Here is a 20,282-nt window from a genome sequence, read left to right as displayed (position 1 = left end):
AATGAACTCATAAAATTTTATTATCTCTAATAAATGTTATTATATGTAGCAGTAAAAAAATTAGAAAAAAAAAATAATCATGTACTGATAGTATATAAAATTTTATACAATCATCATATATAATACTTATACATCACTATGTAAGCATTAAACTAAAAAAAATGCTAAAAATATATTAAAAAGTGTTAATTTGATAGCATTTCTCATGCCAAAAAAGTTGTGGAACATGCAATGTTAATTGGAAATGGTCCATGTAAGTAAAGTCAAGTTCTGCTTTTTACAAGTCTCGGCCATAAAAGTGGAGAGCTTATGGATTGTTATCTATAGCCATAGCTTGCTAGCTGCCAATATCTGATTGTTTCAACTTTCAAAGTTTTTTTTTTATAATATTTCTCACTCCGACATGTTAAACTTTTTTAACATGGCAACGCCAATTATCCCTTTCATGCAAAAACAAAATAATGTGTAACAACCTTTTTATTGATGTCATACACTAGGTATCTATTGAAATATAATGAGTCTTGTTTATCAAGTGTTTTTTTTTAATGAGTTAAGAAATTAAAATAAAAAATATTTATTATAAAATTCATAAAAAATTATGAATATAATTTTATGTGTCTCAATAAAAAAATTATTTTAAATTTTTTAATTAATATCTTAAAGACACTCTTAACATTTACCAAATATAATACTTCATGTCTCAAGGGAGGTACTTACCAAACATAATACTTCATGTCTCAAGGGGGGGTGCTTTAAGAGTAAGTATTTACACCCTTGCTTAACAATTTTTCATGATTGAATTTGAATCCAACAGTTGAATCATGTGACATTATTTTAATAATTGTGTATATTAAATTTTAGAACATTGATAGATGTGTTATTTTATAATCAACATTTACTTATATTTGGAAAAACATATTAATCAAAGATTAAAATAAAGTAAATTAATGAAATATTCAGTATTTTTTTAAAATTACAAAAAACTACAGAATTAATTTATTTCATATAAACTCTCAAATCAACAGTTAAATTACTAAAATTTAACATTTATAAAAAAAATTAAGCGACAGTAAAATAAGTTTATCTTTAACTTATTTTTAGAATTTTTATTTTTTTTACTTTTCTTAGGCTCGAAGAGAGACTGTCGGTTTAAACTTTATATTCAAACTTTTTTAATTTAACCACAACGTACGCCAAGCAAATAAAGAAAACTCGTTATATATCTCGTGAGGTCACTTCCAATAAATTATTCTTGCGTTAGAATCTATATAGAACCTAAAACACTATTATTCTAAAAAAAAAAGAAAAACTAGAAGACTATTATTAGTTGTTGACTTCAAAGAAAGAAGTAAACCGTTAGTATTATTCGTAGAGATTTTTATCCCAAAATCTTGCACATATTCTATCAAGCACTATCTAATTTATTTTTCTTAATTACTTGTTTTTACTTTTGCAGTTAATTAGCTTGTTTTCGCAGGTATATTCTTCTTCAGTTCTTCTCATCCGGCACTGTTTTCCTTTCAAAATTTTAAGGAAAAAATAAATAGAAGAAAAATGAAAACAATTTTGATTTTTGAGATAGAGAGCTTTTAAAACTTTTAAAACTTCAGGTTGAGATAGAGAGTTTCATATTGGAAATGCTTATGTGTTTTTGCCTATGTTTGAATCATATATCATAACTAAAAAGCAATATTTATGTTCATTTCGTAAAAGAAGGACCCCAAAGTAAGGGAAGATCTAATATATAAAAAAAATTCGTTTCCTTCTATTTTTTTTATTTATTTAAACCAGTTTATCACTGTCCATTGATCTTTGTTAGCTTACACCCAACATTATTTTATTTTTTAAATTTTTATTATTATTCTCGAACTGTCTGAATAATGTCATAAACCAAAAAAAAAAAAAACTGTTTGAACAAAGAAATTACTTACATTAACAAATAATATAAAATATGTGTTCAAAATTATTAATAACCCATCATGTCATTAACCAAATGAAATTTAGTTTAGATTTCTCGTGTTTTTGAGTCTTGTGAAGACTCTATTAATAATGATCAACTAAATTAATGATCAAGATTAATTATCTATGAATACTTTGTACTGATAATAATGTGAATTCGTCATGTCTGGAGTGCTACATAGGGATTATGTTTAGTTGTTTACTCCTTTAACATTTTCAACGTTTCAGCCTTGGTTATCGATGGGGTCTACGATTCACTTTAGTATCTTTCATTTCATTTTTTATTTTTATGAAAGTGAAACACGTGGTTATGAATTGAAGGTAAAAATAAATGAATTGGGATGATTTAAGCTTTGTTTTATTTTTTATTGTTTTTATATATCAATATTTGTTAAACCTACTAAACGTACATGTTATTCACTTAACACATTAGTACATTACTAATAAAGATATAGCCGACTTTTAAATTTTTGTACCATCTAGGAAAAATACATAGATACACTAGCATGTATTCTTATTTCTTGATTTGGTTGAGCTATTAATGAAATTTGACATTTTAGATTGTGACATCTTCTTGCCATATAGGTGGAAGACTCTTGGCCACAAAAAGAAAAAGAAAATAGCCATAGTCGTGGTGATATCATAATAGAAATGTGTTCATGTTTAATAGCAACAACTACCTTAGATGAAAAAGAAAGCTGGTTAAGGTTGGCACTTAATTAATTTGGTGGCATGGACACATGTTACACCTTACTTGCCATTACAGTGGAGTACTAGTAACAAATAACAATACCTTTAAAACACCTTTTTAAAAATATTTTTATATAACTCATTGTCTTTTTTAAAACTTTATACAAACTTATTATAGTTTTAGTCTTTATATTTAACTTATGTGTTATTTTGTTTTCTTAAATTTAATTACGGCATTTAGTTTTTTTTTTAATTGTTCAAGTTCCAAATTCTAAAATTTCATCCAATAAATAACCAAAATGTAATAGAGGTGCAATCTATTATTGATTTATATATTACAAAAAAATAGATAATTAAATAAAAAAACAACAGTTGGTAGTATATTTTGTCTTTAATAATTTTTATAAATCAGTAATATGTTACATTTTTATTATATTCCTGCTAATTATTTTGGTTTCAAATTTAGATGAAAAACTTAACTTAAAAAATTTAAAAATTAAGAAAACTAAATACAAATAATTAAAATTATGGGAATTAAAATTGCACATTAAGTATATGCGTGTTTGGATTTTCTGCAAGGGTTTTTCCTCCTGCAGTAGAGATTAGGGTGGAAACAAGTTTGGAGTCAATTCCATTACTCGATCAGTCCAAATAAAATTGAAAGAAAAAACTTTGGGTTCATTCCTATATATTATCAGTTCGATTTGATCAATTTTCAAATAAAAAACATGATAATATTGGTTTGAGTATAAGATCAGATTACACATACAAGTTTATTACCAGAAAAAAGATTACGCACAAAAGTTAAATTAACTTAAACCTATATCATTTTAATTTTTTTTTAAAGAATTTTAATTTTGTGTTATGTAGTTTTAACTTTTTATGTTATGTAGTTCTATAATTTTATGTTATTTAATTTTATAATTCTAACATTTTGAAATTGTTCATGATCATGTTATTATACTTTTTCATTTGTCCTGGCATGTTTTTAATTTTTTTTTCTCTTTCATTATTTTAACTATATACATGTTTTCAACGTGATTATATTGAAGACATGCATTAAGAAATTTACAGGAACTCATTTATCTTACTTAATCAATTAAATTAAACTTTCTTAATAAATATAATCACGTTGGTTCATTAGGTTGTCGATTTTTTTATATTTTTGGAAAAAAAATTATTGAACTCTTGGCTATTAACATGAGTTATTTAAACTGTGTCCATCCTTAATAGATCGATACAACTACAATTGGATTTACATTTAATTGTTATAAAATATTAAAACACTTTTATAATTGGTAAATCTCACATTTAATAATAAGCAATATAATTCTGACATTAGTCTGTCAATGTGTAACCGTAGAAAGGTTGGACAAAGAGGCTTGTGGTGGGAATTCATATTCAAAGAAATTCAGGTGAACAAACATTTACATGTTTAATATAATTTTTTTAAAAATAATTAATTTTTTAAAAAAATAGATGAAATTGATAAAAGTAAGTGAATAACCTCAACTAAACACATTAAATAATATTCAAAAGTATCATATGTAAAATTAAAAATAAGAAATGAGGTGCATACTTTATTTAATTCAGAAAAAAACAACTACCCTTCACAAAAAAAAAATCATATAAAATTATAAAACACCTTAAAAATGAATCAATATTCAATTTCGAGACATCTAATCACGTTGAAACAATTTAGTATTAAAATATTATATGTATTTAGGATTAATTTTTTCTCTACAATTATTTTTCTTCAAAGGTAATTTTGTTAGAAACACTAACATAGACATGTTTCAAATAGGATTCAAATCTTAATCCACTGTATTGTAAGAGACCAACCTGTATATCACCCAACATTGAGGAGCTCTTTTCACTTTAATATCAAACTATATCTCAAAAACATTATTATATTCATACACTCAATTTCTTTTCTATCCCACTGTCACTCAAACTTTTTTATTTCTTTCTTTATTTTTCATCCAATCATTTATTACACACAAAAAATTTTCTCTTTTTCTTTTCCCTTTTAAAGGCTCTTCATTTTTTCTATTTAACTCTCTCTTTCTTGAAAAAAGCATTAAATGTTTTATAATTGTGATAGTCTCCATTAATTTTTACATGTCAAGTAATTAAGTGCTGTTATTTTTTTTCTCTAAAAAAAGTGCTATTATTTTTTTATAAGATATTAATTTTTTATTTGCATGTGAGGTAATTAAGTGTTGTTATTTTTTTTTATCGAAATGTAAAAAGTTGAAAAATAGAATACTTGATATGTGTTCTCAATCTTCCATTTTTACCCTAAATTTGAAGTGTATCTTAAAATATATTTTTAACCTTGAAATTTTTTTAATTTTATTTTTGACCCCAAAAATATTATTTACTTTTTTGTCTCGGATAATTTCTTATTTTGCTTTTTTTCCCATAAAGTGCTATCTAAATCATTTTCTTTATTTTTCAAAGTATTATCTAAATAAATTTGTGCGATTTAAATATTTTTTATTTTCATTTTAGTCTCTAGATAAATTTAAAGACTAAAATGAAAATAAAAAATTTAAGGGACCAAAAAGCTATTTTTTTTTATTAAGAACTACAAATAAAATTAAAATATTTAACATATTTAAGTTTTCAAATTATTATTTTAACTTTTTCCATTCCAAGAAGTTGTTGTTAGTAAAAAAATATATAATTTCTTTTTTGGTAACAATTTCTAAATTTCCCTATCTTTCGGTTATTGGTCATTAGTTTTTAACAGCTTTGTCACTTTTTTCCTTGTTATGTTGACCACTCAGTTCCTTTCCTACATACATAGGAAGCTACAACATAGTACAAACTCACCTCCAAGTCCACGCTTTTGTTCTTGCAGAGTAAGAGAGAGGAGGTGGACAAATAAAGCTATAATTTTTAGAGGGGTTACCACCCTCACCTTCTGCCAAACCAAACCCACCCTTTTCTGTCTTCAAGCTACTATCGGTAAATCAGTTTAAATTTTTGTGGGGTAGTAATAATTGTACCATATTGAGGTACCTTAAAAAGGATCTGGGGTTTGCATATTTTCCTTGCAAATCTCTCAGCTACTTTGGCTTGGCTTTCTGAATTTTGGTTTTTCAGTGCTGAGAGCTGAACAAGAAGATGGGGGGTGGAAATCAAGAGGCAGTCAAGCAGCTGCAGACCCTGATGGAAAATGGTGTGCTTCAATTGTTTGAAATTCAGATGGCATTCTTCTGTTTTTCTGTGATCTTTTTTCATCACTCACAAAAGGTTCGTTTTTTTATGTCTCTTGTTGCAGTGGATGATGAGCAGCTGAAGAATACATTCCAGGTTTGGCTTTTGATTTGATTTGCTTTGCTTGATCTTGGGTGTTGGGAATGATGCCTTGAAAAATAATGCATTGAAGTTGTGATTTTTGATCTGCAACCTGATTTGATAAAAAAAAAAAAAACACTTTCTTTTTAATTCATCCTAGATTATGAGGAGGGGAAAAGATAAATAGTCTAAAGAACAAAAATTAAATTTTGCTGCCAAATTGATCTGGATCACTGGTATGTTCTGGTTGCCAAGAAATTTTCTGTGGATAGCTTATGCCTTATTGTAAAGGGTGTATGGAGGATTGAAGTGAAAACTCAGTACAATTGATCTTTCCATGTTTGAGGAACAAGCCTTCAAGAGAGTTATAGTGATTTTGCAACCACTATGGGTCTTTTAATGTTTTCTCGCCTTTTCGTTTGTTAAATTTCTGCATTTTTTTATTGCTATTTGCCTGTCATGGTTATGTGGTTTTTTGCTAACTAGTGAGAGTTAATGATTTCTGCTGAAATCCTGAAAACTTGTTCTTTGTATTTCAGATTATGCACCAGGGTTATCAAACGGAAACGTTAATACGGTTTCTCAAAGCTAGGGACTGGAGTGTTGCCAAAGCCCATAAAATGGTTAGCTATATCTATAATTTTTTTGAAAAAAAAAATTGTTGGAATTTTAGCCATGTTGATTGCTCTTAGCATTGCTCTTCAGTCTTGATCTTTGTTCTTTGGATTTATATACTTTGCTGACAGTTTAAAGTGTTACAGTTAATTGATTGTTTGAACTGGAGGGTGGAAAATGAGATTGACAATGTTTTAAGGGTGAGTTCCTTGATTCTGCAATTATTTCCTGAATTTCTGTTTTCTGGTTATCTTTTCACTAGCCTTCTTTGCTACATCTTATTTTTCTGAAATTCCTGCATCTAAGATTTATGGAAGTCCAAATGTCTGACAAAAACCTCATTTACCATTTATGTTGAGTTTGGCCATTTAAGCTAAATGTAAGGCAAATAATGGGAGAGTTACAATATTTAGATGACCGATATACATGTAGAACTCAATTTGAAGATATCTGATGATTTTGGAACATTCCTAAGTGTGTGTGTGTGTTTTATTTATTTAAAGGATCTTGCTAACTAGTGCCAAAAATGAACAATATATAATGAAGAGTATGGCACCCAATACATTGGAGGCTTAAAAAAATTGCATTTCATTTAGTACTTTCTACTTTTGAATCCTTAGCAAGTGCCTTGAGAGCAGTCATTAGTATTAGCTAATTTATTTACTTTGAAGATAGGTGTAAACCACATGCATCAATTTATGTGAGCAGAAAAAGAAAAAGACTAAATCTTCAGAGTTGTCACACTTTCCCTTTCTCTAAACTTCAGTCTCTTATATACGTGTGAATAATCTGATATGGACAATAAAAGAGCCATAAGTTGGTTCTTAGAGCGAATTTTTCTGATCAAGTGCATATATAGTCTTTAATATTGGTACTGAGCATGGTAAATTTCTAAATCTATTTTAATTCCTTTCTATCATGGATGAATACATGAAACTGAGGACTGTCACTTATGGATTGACTTTCGATCCCATCTATATAGAACTTTTATTAGTACAAAATACTTACACTTTTGACAAACTGGCTCATGTTGGTGTCAATAGACTCAATACTATAAAAAACCATATCATTGTGGGTACAGGAATTTGGATAAAATCACTCAACATATGAGATTCTCATGGTCAGCTGAATTATTTAGCATTCTTTCTTATTCTTATTCATATCTATTCATCACACTTTATCATAACATAAATTTTTATTATATTTCTCAATCAGATCATAATGGTGCTGCATTGTTCAATTTTATTTTGTATAACAGAAGCCTATCCCTACGGATTTGTACAAAGCCATACGGGATTCTCAACTTATAGGAATGTCTGGTTACTCAAAGGAGGTACACATGTTTTAAGTTAGATCTTTTGATCTCTAATATGAATTTAAGTTTTATATTCATCCTCCCTCTTGGTTCTTCCCTTCCCTACCTTCAACCTATGCGGATGATGTTATTATTATAAGAAATAAAAAATTGCATCTTTCTAAACAATCTGAAACACTTCTATCAATAAGTAATTCCTAATTTTTTTCTTTTTTGGCTGGATTTTTCCAGGATCTACCTGTCATTGCTGTTGGTGTTGGGCTCAGTACATATGATAAAGCATCTGTAAGGATATTTATCATCTTTTTTCATCTTAACTTTACACAACAATACATAGACTGCACCGATTCATTAGTGATTGCTTACTGGAGTAGAGGTCCTTTTTTTCTTCCTAGGAAACTTCAGTTCCTGAGAATCTCTTAACACCTTACAAGGTTTCTTCGATAGACATTAACAATTACACTGCACTACGTAAATGCTTTAGTGTTCAATGTCTGCTTGGTGTCTGCTGTCTATATTCCTCAATGTGGCTTCTAAACTCCTTTGAATTATCTATTTGATATTAAATTGCCAGTTCTTTTTGTTTAGGACAAATACTATATACAATCACACATCCAACTGAATGAATATAGGGATCGAGTGATCTTGGTGAGTACCTTAGACTGCTTAGTCAATCTTAGAAATTCTCTTATGCCCTACTAGCTTATTCATTTATTTGTAATTTTTATTTTAGCCAACAGCTACAAGGAAACATGGACGATACATTGGCACCTGTGTTAAAGTGTTGGATATGTCTGGTTTAAAATTTTCTGCATTGAATCAATTGAGGGTATGCCAGTAATTTAGGGAATTTTTTTTTTTCCTTATCCCAGTCTCCCCTTTTCTTCATAGTTGACAGTCTCTGTTTGATCACCTTCTGCAGTTGTTGACTGCTATATCTACAATAGATGACTTGAACTATCCGGAAAAGACAGACACATACTATATTGTTAATGCACCATATGTATTCTCAGCGTGTTGGAAGGTTTGTGCATACCTTCTTGATGTTTGAAGAGTTTGGACTGCTTCACTTTCATCCTTAATTTCATAAACATCATTCAAAATCCAAAGATTAACAGCTCAAATATTTTTTCTTCAATAATATTTGGAAGGTTGTGAAGCCTCTTTTGCAAGAAAGAACCAGGAGAAAAATCCAGGTGCTGCAAGGTTGTGGGAAGGAGGAATTACTAAGGGTAAATGTCAACATTATTTTCAACAATCTACTTTTAGCTATCACAATATCACCAATGCCATATGTATGAGTTCGCCTGTTGGTTCTCTTGACTAATTGCAGCAGTTATATTTTACTTCAGATCTAGGTCTAACCCAATCTTCTTTCACTTGTCATATTAGTGGTGTTGTTACACTGGCCCTGATAACAGCATCATCATGCTTGTGGATTTTGTTTGCTAGTTTCTTGTTCAATACTGTTAAATTATTATTGTAAAGATGCTAATATTTCATTTTAACTCGTCTCTTAAGAAACAAGATTTGATCAATTTTTTTTATAACTGGTTATACAAGGTAAAATTTGACAAGATCTGCATAGTGTCCTACCTTTGCATCATGGAGGATGTGATGTATCAAATATTTCATACTGTTTCATCCTACGCATAATTATTCTTGTCATTAAGAATTTCTCTCTCTCTCTCATCTCATATTACCTTTGAATTTCATCTTTAGACTTTAGAAGGAAGCTAATCAAAGTTGTCCTTTCTTCCTACATTTGTTACAACTAAAAAGACTTCTAATATACTCAAGTTCTTTTCAAACTTGTTGTAGGTCATGGACTATGCATCCCTTCCACACTTCTGCAGAAAAGAAGATTCCAAGTCATCCAAACATCATGCTTCAGGAAACTCTGAAAATTGTTTCTCCTTCAATCATGCCTTCCATCAACAACTCTACAATCACATCAAGCAACAAGCCATCATTATGGAGTCAATTTCACCAATCAGACAAGGGTCCTTCTGTGTAGACATACCAGAGCCAGACCCTGATGATGCCAAAATAGCCAAGACCATAGAAAATGAGTTCCACAAATTGGAGAATCAGAAGAATGGTTTTACCAACTCACTAACTGGTCTTTTACAGTTAATGGCCATTGAAAGCTATGCTACTAAAGCTAGTAACTGTTTTTGGCCTCTCCTGAGCCACTTTTATTTGTTGATTACTTTATGGTCCCTTTTGGAAAAGGAGGGTTATACTTGTAGGTCATACTTATACCCGGTTATTAGATCTAATATTGTAATGTTTGCATCAACTAGATGCAAAATTCTTCAGGCAGACCTTAATCTAATTTCTACAACCACCTTGAGATGATAAGCATATGATATATGTTCAATGTAGAAAAGATGGCACCATGCTACAATTCATATGGTTGTCTAGGTACATTAATTGTTGTTTGTCATCATTATTTGATCTCGATTGTTTTCTAGTCTAAGATTTGGATCCATTTTCTAAACCATTATGAAGGTTGCAAGAGTTCAAGGAAATAATCATTGTTCATTGAGTGTCACAGGATGAAAGAACTAAGTTTATTACGTATTTTTCTCTGTTATGAAATATTATACCGTTAGTTAATCATAAATTATTTTTTGTATGATTTTTAATATATTTATTATAAAATTTGATAAACTTATTATATATAGTGAGTTGTGTGTCTAAAAACTAGCAGTTTGAAGAAAAAAAGGAATTCATGTGCTTTATCCTTTTATTTTGGTATACATATGATGTGTGCAAGGAATATTTCTGTTGTTCAAATAAACTAATATTTTTCGAGAGATCTAAACATGCTTAAAGGTAGATTGCCTCCTTTCAACCAGGTTTTTTCATACACAAGAGTTAGAATTCAAATTCCTAACCAATTGCTTAAGAGACCTAAATCCATGACTACTCCAAGCAATAATAAGAGCATTACTTGTTTTGTTTTTCAACAAATGCTACTAATATTTGCAACCAAAGTAGCTTGTTCTTTGTTTTGAAACAATGAAGTTAATTGAAATAACGGGAATAATTGTCAACAGAATACCTAGTTACATGTTTAGATAACTGAATTATGGATTTAGTATAAGACGGGTAAGATTCTCAATGAATTAATTATGAATAATAGTAGTTACTGTCACATGATCCTATTCGTTTGAGTAGTATTTTGAGTACTACTTGCAGTTTCCAATTGCTACATTCATTTATGAATTAACATGAGATTAAAATGGTTTTAGTATGACTGGTGTAACACATCATTTGTGCATAGTTAGGGACTACTTTTAATGGTTTTGCATTCTTTCTTACCATAACCTTGAACTGAAAACAAAACACGAGTATGGTGATCAATGGATAGCATAAGTGATGTAACAAGAAAGCTGAAATTTACAAATGATGTAATGACAATAAATATTGTTATCATTGTTGTGTATGGAAATAGCTTGTAGGTATCATTATTTTACAACTAGACCTAAAAAGCAAGGCATTCATTTGTCCTCAAAGAGAGATGTATGTCTTTTGATTGGAACTTATGAGGATAGGGTGCATATGGTTGTTGATACTAATGCGAATGAGAAGCACCACTAACACCTTCCCCAAATATACTTTTAATTCAAAATTGATGACTAAGGTCTACTATAGCCTCTGGATTACATGCATCAATGCTACTATCAATAGGTTGCTGCTCCTTTCATTCAGTTCCCAAAAAGTCATTATTGTTTTAGAAAAAGGATGAGTTAGGAATCAAAATAAAGCTAAGCATCCCAACTATGTTGGCACCTAAAGCCAATTTATCCCCTTCCACACCAATCCCAATTTATTGCCAAAAGACCAATAACAAGACATTACGCGGGGACTAGACCACAACCCATGTCAATTAAAAGTGAACCTATACTGAGGAAGCCCCAAAACATTACGGGCATGATGATCAAAGCAAAAAGAGGGAACACCTAAATATATTGTACTACTAGGTCTAGACAAAAAAATCATTTCTTGTGCTCATTGTGATGAGGCCAATCATTAGAATATCCATATACGCCCATATGATGAGACATATTGTGTAGGAATAATTGCACAGCAAGATCAAGCTCATTCGGGTGATAGCCCCATTAAAATTTCTGAATCCACCCATTTGATGAGATGGGTTAAACGAGTTGAACTGATGCATATGTATTGCTTGTTGGATTTCATGTGACTACACTGCCAAATTTAGAAGAAGAGGAAGAACCCAATTAGGTTTATCAATGTGGGGAGTAACAATCATGTCAATGTCTTCTAAGGTTGTGTCATGGATGCTTCTTCTTTTCCTTACTTTCTGTGGGACATTCTTGCGTTTGAAGAATTTTTTAGCATGACTTGTAATTTGACTCAGAGTTTTGATGGAACAAAATTCTTTGAAATGTCTTTTTCCAATTTCCCTCACCACATATCTCAAGCCCATGGAGAAACGACCTGTGTTCTTCTTCCATCCAACGCGTGTATTTCTTGTGCTCATTATGGTGAGACCAATCATTAGAAAATCCATATCCGCCCATTTGATGAGGCATATTGTGTATGAACAATTTCACAACAAGATTAAGCTCATTCCGATGATGGCCCCCGTTAAAAACTTTTAATCCACCCATTTGATGAGATGGATTATAAGAGTTGAATTGTTTCATATGTTTTGCTTGTTGCATTTCATGCGGATACACTACAAAAAATGGAGGAGGAGGAGGAGGAGTAGGAACCCAATTATGTTGATTAATGTGGGAAGTAACAATCATGTCAATGTCTTCTAAGGTTGTGTCATGGATGCTTCTTCTTTTCCTGTCTTTCTTTGGGGCATTCTTGTGTTGGAAATATTTTTAAGCATGGCTTGTAACTTGAGTTGAAGATTTTGATAGAACAAATTGTTTTGAAATATCTTTCCAATTTCCCTCACCACATATCTCAAGCCCACGAAGAAATGACATGTGTTCTTCTTCCGTCCAATGCTTGTATTTCTTGTGCTCATTGTGGTGAAGCCAATCATTAGAATATCCATATCCGCCCATTTGATGAGGCATATTGTGTAGGAAAGGTTACACAACAAGATTAAGCTCATTCTGGTGATGGCCCCCGTTAAAATTTTTGAATCCACCCATTTGATGAGATGGGTTATAAGAGTCGAATTGCTGCATATGTTGTGTTTGTTGCTCTTCATGTGGATGCACTGCAAAATTTGGAGGAGGAGAAGGAACCCAATTATGTTGATTATTGTGGGAAGTATCAATCATGTCAGTGTTTTCTAAGGGTCATGGATGCTTCTCCTTTTCCTCACTTTCTGTGGGACATTCTTGCGTTTGAACTGTTTTTTAGCATGACTTGCAATTTGACTTAGAGTTTTTGATGGAACAAAATTCTTTGAAATGGCTTTTTAATTTCCCTCACCACATATCTCAAGCTCACTAAGAAAAGACCCGTGTTCTTCTTCCGTCCAAAGCGTGTATTTCTTGTGCTCATTATGGTAAGGCCAATCATTAGAAAATCCATATCCGCCCATTTAATGAGGCATATTGTGTATGAATGGTTTCACAACAAGATCAAGCTCATTCAGGTGATGGCCCTCGTTAAAATTTTTGAATCCACCCATTTGATGAGATGGGTTATAAGAGTCGAATTGTTGTATATGTTTTGTTTGTTGCATTTCATGTGGCTGCACTGCAAAAGTTGGAGGAGGAACCCAATTATATTGATTAATGTGAGAAGTAACAATCATGTCAATGTCTTCTTCTGAGGTTGTGTCATGGATGCTTCTTCTTTTTCTCACTTTCTTTGGGGTATTCTTGTGTTGGAAGTATTTTTGAGCATGGCTTGCAACTTGAGTTGGATTTTTTGATAGAACAAATAGTTGTGAAATGTCTTTCCAATTTTCCTCACCACATATCTCAAGCCCATAGAGAAATGACATGTGTTCTTCTTCCGTCCAGCGCATTTATTTCTTGTACTCATTATGGTGAGGCCAATCATTAGAATATCCTTATCCACCCATTTGATGAGGCATATTGTGTAGGAATGGATTCACAACAAGATCAAGCTCATTCAGGTGATGGTCCCCGTTAAAATTTTTGAATCCACCCATTTGATGAGATGGGTTATAAGAGTCAAATTGTTGCATATATGTTGTGCTTGTTGCTTTTCATGTGGCTGCACTACTGCAAAATTTGGAGGAGAAGGAACCCAATTATGTTGATTATTGTAGGAAGTAGCAATCATGTCAATGTCTTCTAAGGTTGGATCATGGATGCTTTTTTCTTTTTCTCACTTTCATTGGGACATTCTTGTTTTGGAAGTATTTTTGAGCATAGCTTGCAACTTGAGATGGAGTTTTTGATAGAACAAATTGTTGTGAAATGTCTTTCCAATTTCTCTCACCACATATCTCAAGCCCAATGAGAAATAACCTGTCACAAAAGAGCACATGTAATATATATAAATATGTTAAGCTTGATATACCAAATTAAGTTTATGGAAATCAGAAAATCAAATTTTAAAAGTGTCATTATTAAGCACCTTTATTCTTCTTTTGTCCGACGCATGTATTTATTGAGACGAACTGACCGGGATAAGTCATTGGAGTCATGGGATAAATTGAGGTGATTGGACTCCAAATTATATGGCAGCAAGTGGTGTGGGTAGATTCTCGGCACCTTCACCTCATCAAATGAAATCCCATTGAATATCTCATCCAGTGACTTTGCAACTCCTTGAGGGGAAGGAACCCAAGCAGTGCGAGCAGGAATGACAATTCTCCGAAGGGAAGGAACTTGAAACCACCCACATGTAGGAACCTTAATAGTAGGGGCAGGAGCAGCGGCAACAACAAGAACAATAGGAACTGCAGGAGCAAGAACCTCAGGCTGAGGGGAAGAGGCAATAATAACCTCCCAAGAGCTTATCTAACTCTTTGTTCTCCGTGTTGAAGTCATTCGAAGCCAAGTCTACTTTATATATATATATATATATATATATATATATATATATATATCAAATTATAATTATAATTTATAAGAGCAATAATAATTATATTATAATGACCGGAGTGAAAATTTTCCTACCACTGTTTAAAATGTTGCAAATTTTACTACCTTTTTAAATAGATATTCTCAATTTGTTAATAGCGTACCACAATCTAAATTTTAATTAAATTTAATAAGTTTAATAGATATTTTATGTCAGATTTTAGATACTATATCTTAATATTTATTGGGTTTAACTATAAATTTTACCTCCGATTTATTATTTTTCTAACAAATGTTGTTCTCAAATTTTTCTTACGTGTACTTTGAATTTTGAAATCCTATCAAAATGTGTGTTTAAATTTTGAAAAAGAAATAAATGTCGTAGTTTAAATTTGTGATAAAAAAGATTAAGATAATAAATCCTTACTGAATTCTAATCTTTAAAATAAATAACAACCTCAATTTTATCGTTATTTTTTCTAAGGTGCAATATATTATGTCAGTGTTTTAGATATTTTATCTTAATATTTATTAGGTTTAATTATAAATTTTTCCTCCAATTTATTATTTTTCTAACAAATTTTGTTCTCAACTTTTTTTTCGCGTTTTGTTCCCACTTTTCTTGTGAATTTTGCCTATTTTACTACCACTGTTTAAAATGTTACAAATTTTAATTCTCTTTCATATTTTTGTTAAATTATAAACAATATTAATGCTTTCTATCAATTTTAAATTCCCACTAAAACAACGTATTTACAATAATTATTAATAACTTTTATTTTCTTTCTCTCTTGAAGATCACTATAACCTTTAACCGTGGAAATGGCCATGTAAATTTAATTTTATCTAAATTTATTGAGTTTAAGTAATAGTTTTTGGGAGCCATTAGAATAGAGAAAAAAAATAGAAACCTAAGGGGAATGATTTGAAAATGGTATTGCTCAAGAGTAAAGAGACAAATTTACACCATCAAATAAACCCAAATAATTAACATTATTAGTTTGGTGAATTTTTAAATTTATAATTTTATTTTCAAAAACTCTTAAAATTTAGAGAGAGAGAGAGAGAATGTCATTGTTTGAATTTTTATGATAAAAAAGGATTTATATAATAAATCTTTAGCAAATACCCTTTATTAAAATAAATGATTTTTTAAGGTGACTTTGGTAAAAAAAAAAAAAAAACAAAAACAAAGGATGGATATTACAGTATTATGCGGGAGCAGAGTTTGAATGAACATGTCAATATGCTAGATTTGTGTGTGATTATTGCTTGAACCTATTTACACGCTGGGTAACACTCCCTTATGATTCCAACAAATGTTGGAGGCAACAATTAGCATCCCCATTCAAACAAATGTATTTTTTTTTCTTTCTAAATTGTTATTTTAGTCTCCTCTAATTTTTAGTTTGTAATATATTAGTTTTCCTATTTTTAAATTTTGGTCTTTCAATTTTTTAAAATTACACAATTTTAGTCCCTCCACATGTTAACCATTAGTTGATCATCGAATGAGATTAGACCCCAAGTTCCTTTCTTTCTTTTTCACCACCCAAATCACTAAACCATTTTTCTTACATGAGTTACAATGTAGGCACCACTATATATATATATATATATATATATATATATATATATATATATATATATATATATATATATATATATATATATATATATATATATATAAGTTTTTTATTTAATAAGATTCAAAAATTATAATATTATAATATTTACATATATAGAACTATATTATTACTAATATTATAATTTTATATGCTTAAATGTGTATATGAATATTATAAATTTATAATTTAAATTTTATGATTTATATTTGAAATATTATAACATTATAATTTTAGAAATTTATAACATAAATATTATAATATTAAAATGAATTGTGTAAATTAGTGGTGTAGTAAAAAAACATGAAAGTGAAAATTGATTGTATGAAAAATATAATAAAAAATAAATAATATAATTTATTATTATTATTATTTTTCATAGAGAAATTTATTGTTTATAAACTAGGCTTATCTTAAAAGAACTTGATTTAAAATTTAAATAAATATTTTAAAAATAAAGTAACACATATAGTAATGTATATATTATATAATGTTTATTATATAATTCTAGTAAGCAAAATATTTAGTATTGTAGGTGATGAACTAAAAATAAAGGGACTTTGATTCCAGTCCCATATCTACCTTTATGATTATTTATTGTTCTCTTTGTGTTCCCTCTTATGTGTGATTCCATTATCAATCGCATTTTCGTAAAATATATCTCATGCCTCGAATTTTTTTTATCACAAGTTTATATTTGGAACTTTAATTTAAACTTCCTGTGCATGTAGTTTATGCTTCACACTAGACTAGGATTAGTTTTCTTTTTATGGATGCTTGAATAGAATGATCTCCTGCTCTTTTCTTTCTTCTTAATTACTGTGATGTGATGTAAGTTCTAGCTTTGTTTTGTGGACATTAATTCTGTCATATTGGCCTATTTCCACGAGTTTGGCTAAGCATTGCAACATATAAGTGCTTCTGGTAACAATTTTCTCCAAATGGTCGCCAAGAACTTCGATGTTCTTGCTCTGTATGCTTCTTTTCTGTTATATCTCTTAGCATAGATACCATTATATGAAGTAGATTCATTTTATTTTCTTGTGTATGTTACGTTGAATCATTATGATCTGAGTTGTGTTTGGTCACCCTTGATTTACCCTTTGTAAGTGTATGCCTTTTTTTTCTATATGTATGTGACTTTTGAACTACAGTACGTAGAGTAATGTGTATATGAGGTTTTGCTTTGTGAGTAAGTGTATCTTCTGATGTGTGACAGATATGCTTCAATCAAGGCCATAGAGACTAGGTCTAGTAGTCATGATCAGCAATGGCTGACGTATTGGGTTCTCTATTCTTTGATATCACACTCTTTGAGCTCACATTTGCCAAAGTTCAAGAAGTGTAAGTTAACAAGTGATTCTGGACATTTTAATTTGGATGCTATATATTGGTGGTCAAGTAATGCAAGTTATGCAAGACTTTAGTATGCATCAATATGTACTAAGGCAGCTGACATAGGCATAGACTAATTAAGTGTGCCTTTTCCCCTTTTTGTATATTGGCATCAGATATCCACTAAATATTTTTCATTATAATTTACTCTCTTTTCTTTTATATATGTTTTGGTTGATATTCTTCTAATATCTAACTATTTTTTTTTGTCAGATCTCTTGATAGTTTGCTCCAATGAGTGAGTCAAACATTTCAATTCCAGTAGTGATGATTTGGTAATGTCACTTCTCAATTTGATGGAGAGATTATGATTTTTGGATTGCATTGCAAACTCGATTATACACTCCTGTTGAAATTTGATCAGGATCTTTAGTTTCGAATGTTATTAGAAGAAAGAATCATTCTTCATCTTGATATTGATCTTGGTATTAATTGTAAGAATTAATGTCTCATGTGAGAGGCATGTGACTTATGTAGAGACTAATAAGTAAATAATTAACGATTAAGAGCTAAATTGTAATTGGGCTTAATAGGAGAAGTTTCTAGAGCTATCTGCTACTTGATGGGAGTAGTGTTTATAAAAGGGGGTTAATACCCACTAACGTGAAATAAGGTCCCCTTCCTGACCAGAAAGTATTTTCTCTCACCCATAGTCATCACGAACGGAGAGAGGCAGAAAAGAAAGGCCTAAGGAAGTGAAATCTTATTTCTTTCCTCTTTCAAGGAAATCAAAGTGCACCGGTGAGAAGTCTTCCTATGGAGAAAGGTACACATCATTATCTATTGTTATTTGTTGATTATTTGTGAGAACCATAGGTTTCAAGATCCTGTTGTTTCCCATCATTGATAGTCTAGAAAACCCCTTAAGAATTTTTTTACATGTGGTATCAGAGCATGTGTTATGAAATTTATGATTCTCCAAGAATGATTTAATTTCTCCTAATTATGCATAAACCCTAATTATGAAATTTAGAGATTTTTAATTTATGTTACATGTATTTTCAATTACATGTTTTGATAACGTATCTTTTGTGTTAATTATATTTTCCGCTGCAAAGTATGAAATTCTGTATATATAAAAATTCATGAGAAGGAAAGCCATGAAAGCTGTAGAATTTTTGGAAATTACGTTTTGGAGAAAGGGAATGAAAAGCAAAATTTTTTCCGCCATCATGAATTGTTTTATTTTGAAAAGCTATGTGGCCGTAACAATAAGTTATCTTTAATTCCAATTTTTTTTTTAGAAAGCTGCACAGCGTACGTAGGTGTAGGTACGTAGGATTACTTTTAATTATAAAGCTTTGAAGAGGCGTACCAAATACCTTGCAGGATGAATGAATATTATGAAAATTTCTATTTGCAATCTTTGTTTGTTATTTCCAATCCCACCTGCCTCCCTTTTCTTCCGAATGTTATTGTTGAACATTATTGAAGGATTGAAAGTTTATATCTTGTAATTAAATTAACGTGAATGCTTTGAAATTATTGGTAGTTATAACTATATGTATATACTACATATTTGCTTGAACGTGTTTGAATGCAAAAACACAAATAGATGCAAATATTATTTTATGGCCTGGAATGAAATTAATAGAATGACTATGAATTGTTAATAATAATAAGTATGTGCAGGCCATATATATTTGGTTGGAATTAAATGTATGTTGAATTTGTTAGTCACCAAAGTGACCAAATTTGTAAGGTTATTTAATTCCAAATTAATGATTATTTCAATTATACTTGGTTGGAATTAAATGTATGTTGAATTTGTTAGTCACCAAAGTGGCCAAATTTGTAAGGTAATTTAATTCCAAATTAATGATTATTCTAATTACTCATAGAATTATGGATGTTAAATTATATGATTATTGGTTTATGGGTAATTGAAATTCATTGTTATAAGGCATTTATGGATCGCCCAAAGATTGATTAGTTGTTCTTATAATTAATGAATATAATTGTAGGCGATTCATGTGTATCATTAGTTTTATTTATATGCCCAAAGGAAATAGATACTACTAATTGGTGCATATTTAATTGCCAAATAATGTTAAAATTTTATTAGCATTATTATGTTTGTATGTTGTGTGTTGATGTATCACCCAAAGGAGAACATCAATATACATTGACTGTTATCTGAATGAATCATATGTATGACATGTATTTTATGTCTCAAAACACTTATGTGAATTTTATTATGTAATACATGTTTTGAATTCATTGGATTCTTATGTATCATCTGAGCCAATTTTAATGGGCTTAACTTCTCTGACTGAAATGAGCAAGTCCAATTTCACCTCGGTGTTTTGGATCATGATCTTGTTATGTTGGAAGAGAAGTTTGTTACTATTATTGATGTTAGTAGCAATGAAG

The 20,282-nt window shown here is 30.0% G+C and overlaps 1 protein-coding gene across 1 annotated transcript; it reads left to right on the top strand.

Moving 5' to 3' along the window:
• The first annotated feature begins 5,426 nt into the window (after window positions 1-5,426).
• On the top strand, window positions 5,427-10,367 carry LOC100785046 (SEC14 cytosolic factor). The gene is made up of 12 exons (XM_003551368.4): window positions 5,427-5,622; window positions 5,761-5,836; window positions 5,939-5,970; window positions 6,495-6,578; window positions 6,717-6,770; window positions 7,829-7,903; window positions 8,117-8,170; window positions 8,474-8,533; window positions 8,619-8,714; window positions 8,808-8,909; window positions 9,037-9,117; window positions 9,707-10,367. The coding sequence occupies exons 2-12, from the start codon at window positions 5,782-5,784 to the stop codon at window positions 10,244-10,246; spliced, it is 1,233 nt and encodes a 410-aa protein (XP_003551416.1). The 5' UTR covers window positions 5,427-5,622; window positions 5,761-5,781; the 3' UTR covers window positions 10,247-10,367.
• The last annotated feature ends 9,915 nt before the right edge of the window (window positions 10,368-20,282 follow it).

Source organism: Glycine max, chromosome 18 (genome assembly GCF_000004515.6).
Source record: "Glycine max cultivar Williams 82 chromosome 18, Glycine_max_v4.0, whole genome shotgun sequence".
In the NCBI taxonomy this organism is placed as follows: domain Eukaryota; kingdom Viridiplantae; phylum Streptophyta; class Magnoliopsida; order Fabales; family Fabaceae; genus Glycine; species Glycine max.
The sequence above is the reverse complement of the archived record's forward strand: the minus strand, read 5'-3'. Positions and strand labels throughout refer to the sequence as shown.

Bases quoted from the DNA above. Each gene is read 5' to 3' on its own strand.
- LOC100785046 (XM_003551368.4), top strand. From the start codon at position 5,782: ATGGGGGGTGGAAATCAAGAGGCAGTCAAGCAGCTGCAGACCCTGATG. The intron at 7,904-8,116 runs GTACACATGTTT...GGATTTTTCCAG, and splicing joins TGTCTGGTTACTCAAAGGAG to GATCTACCTGTCATTGCTGT. The intron at 8,715-8,807 runs GTATGCCAGTAA...CACCTTCTGCAG, and splicing joins CTGCATTGAATCAATTGAGG to TTGTTGACTGCTATATCTAC.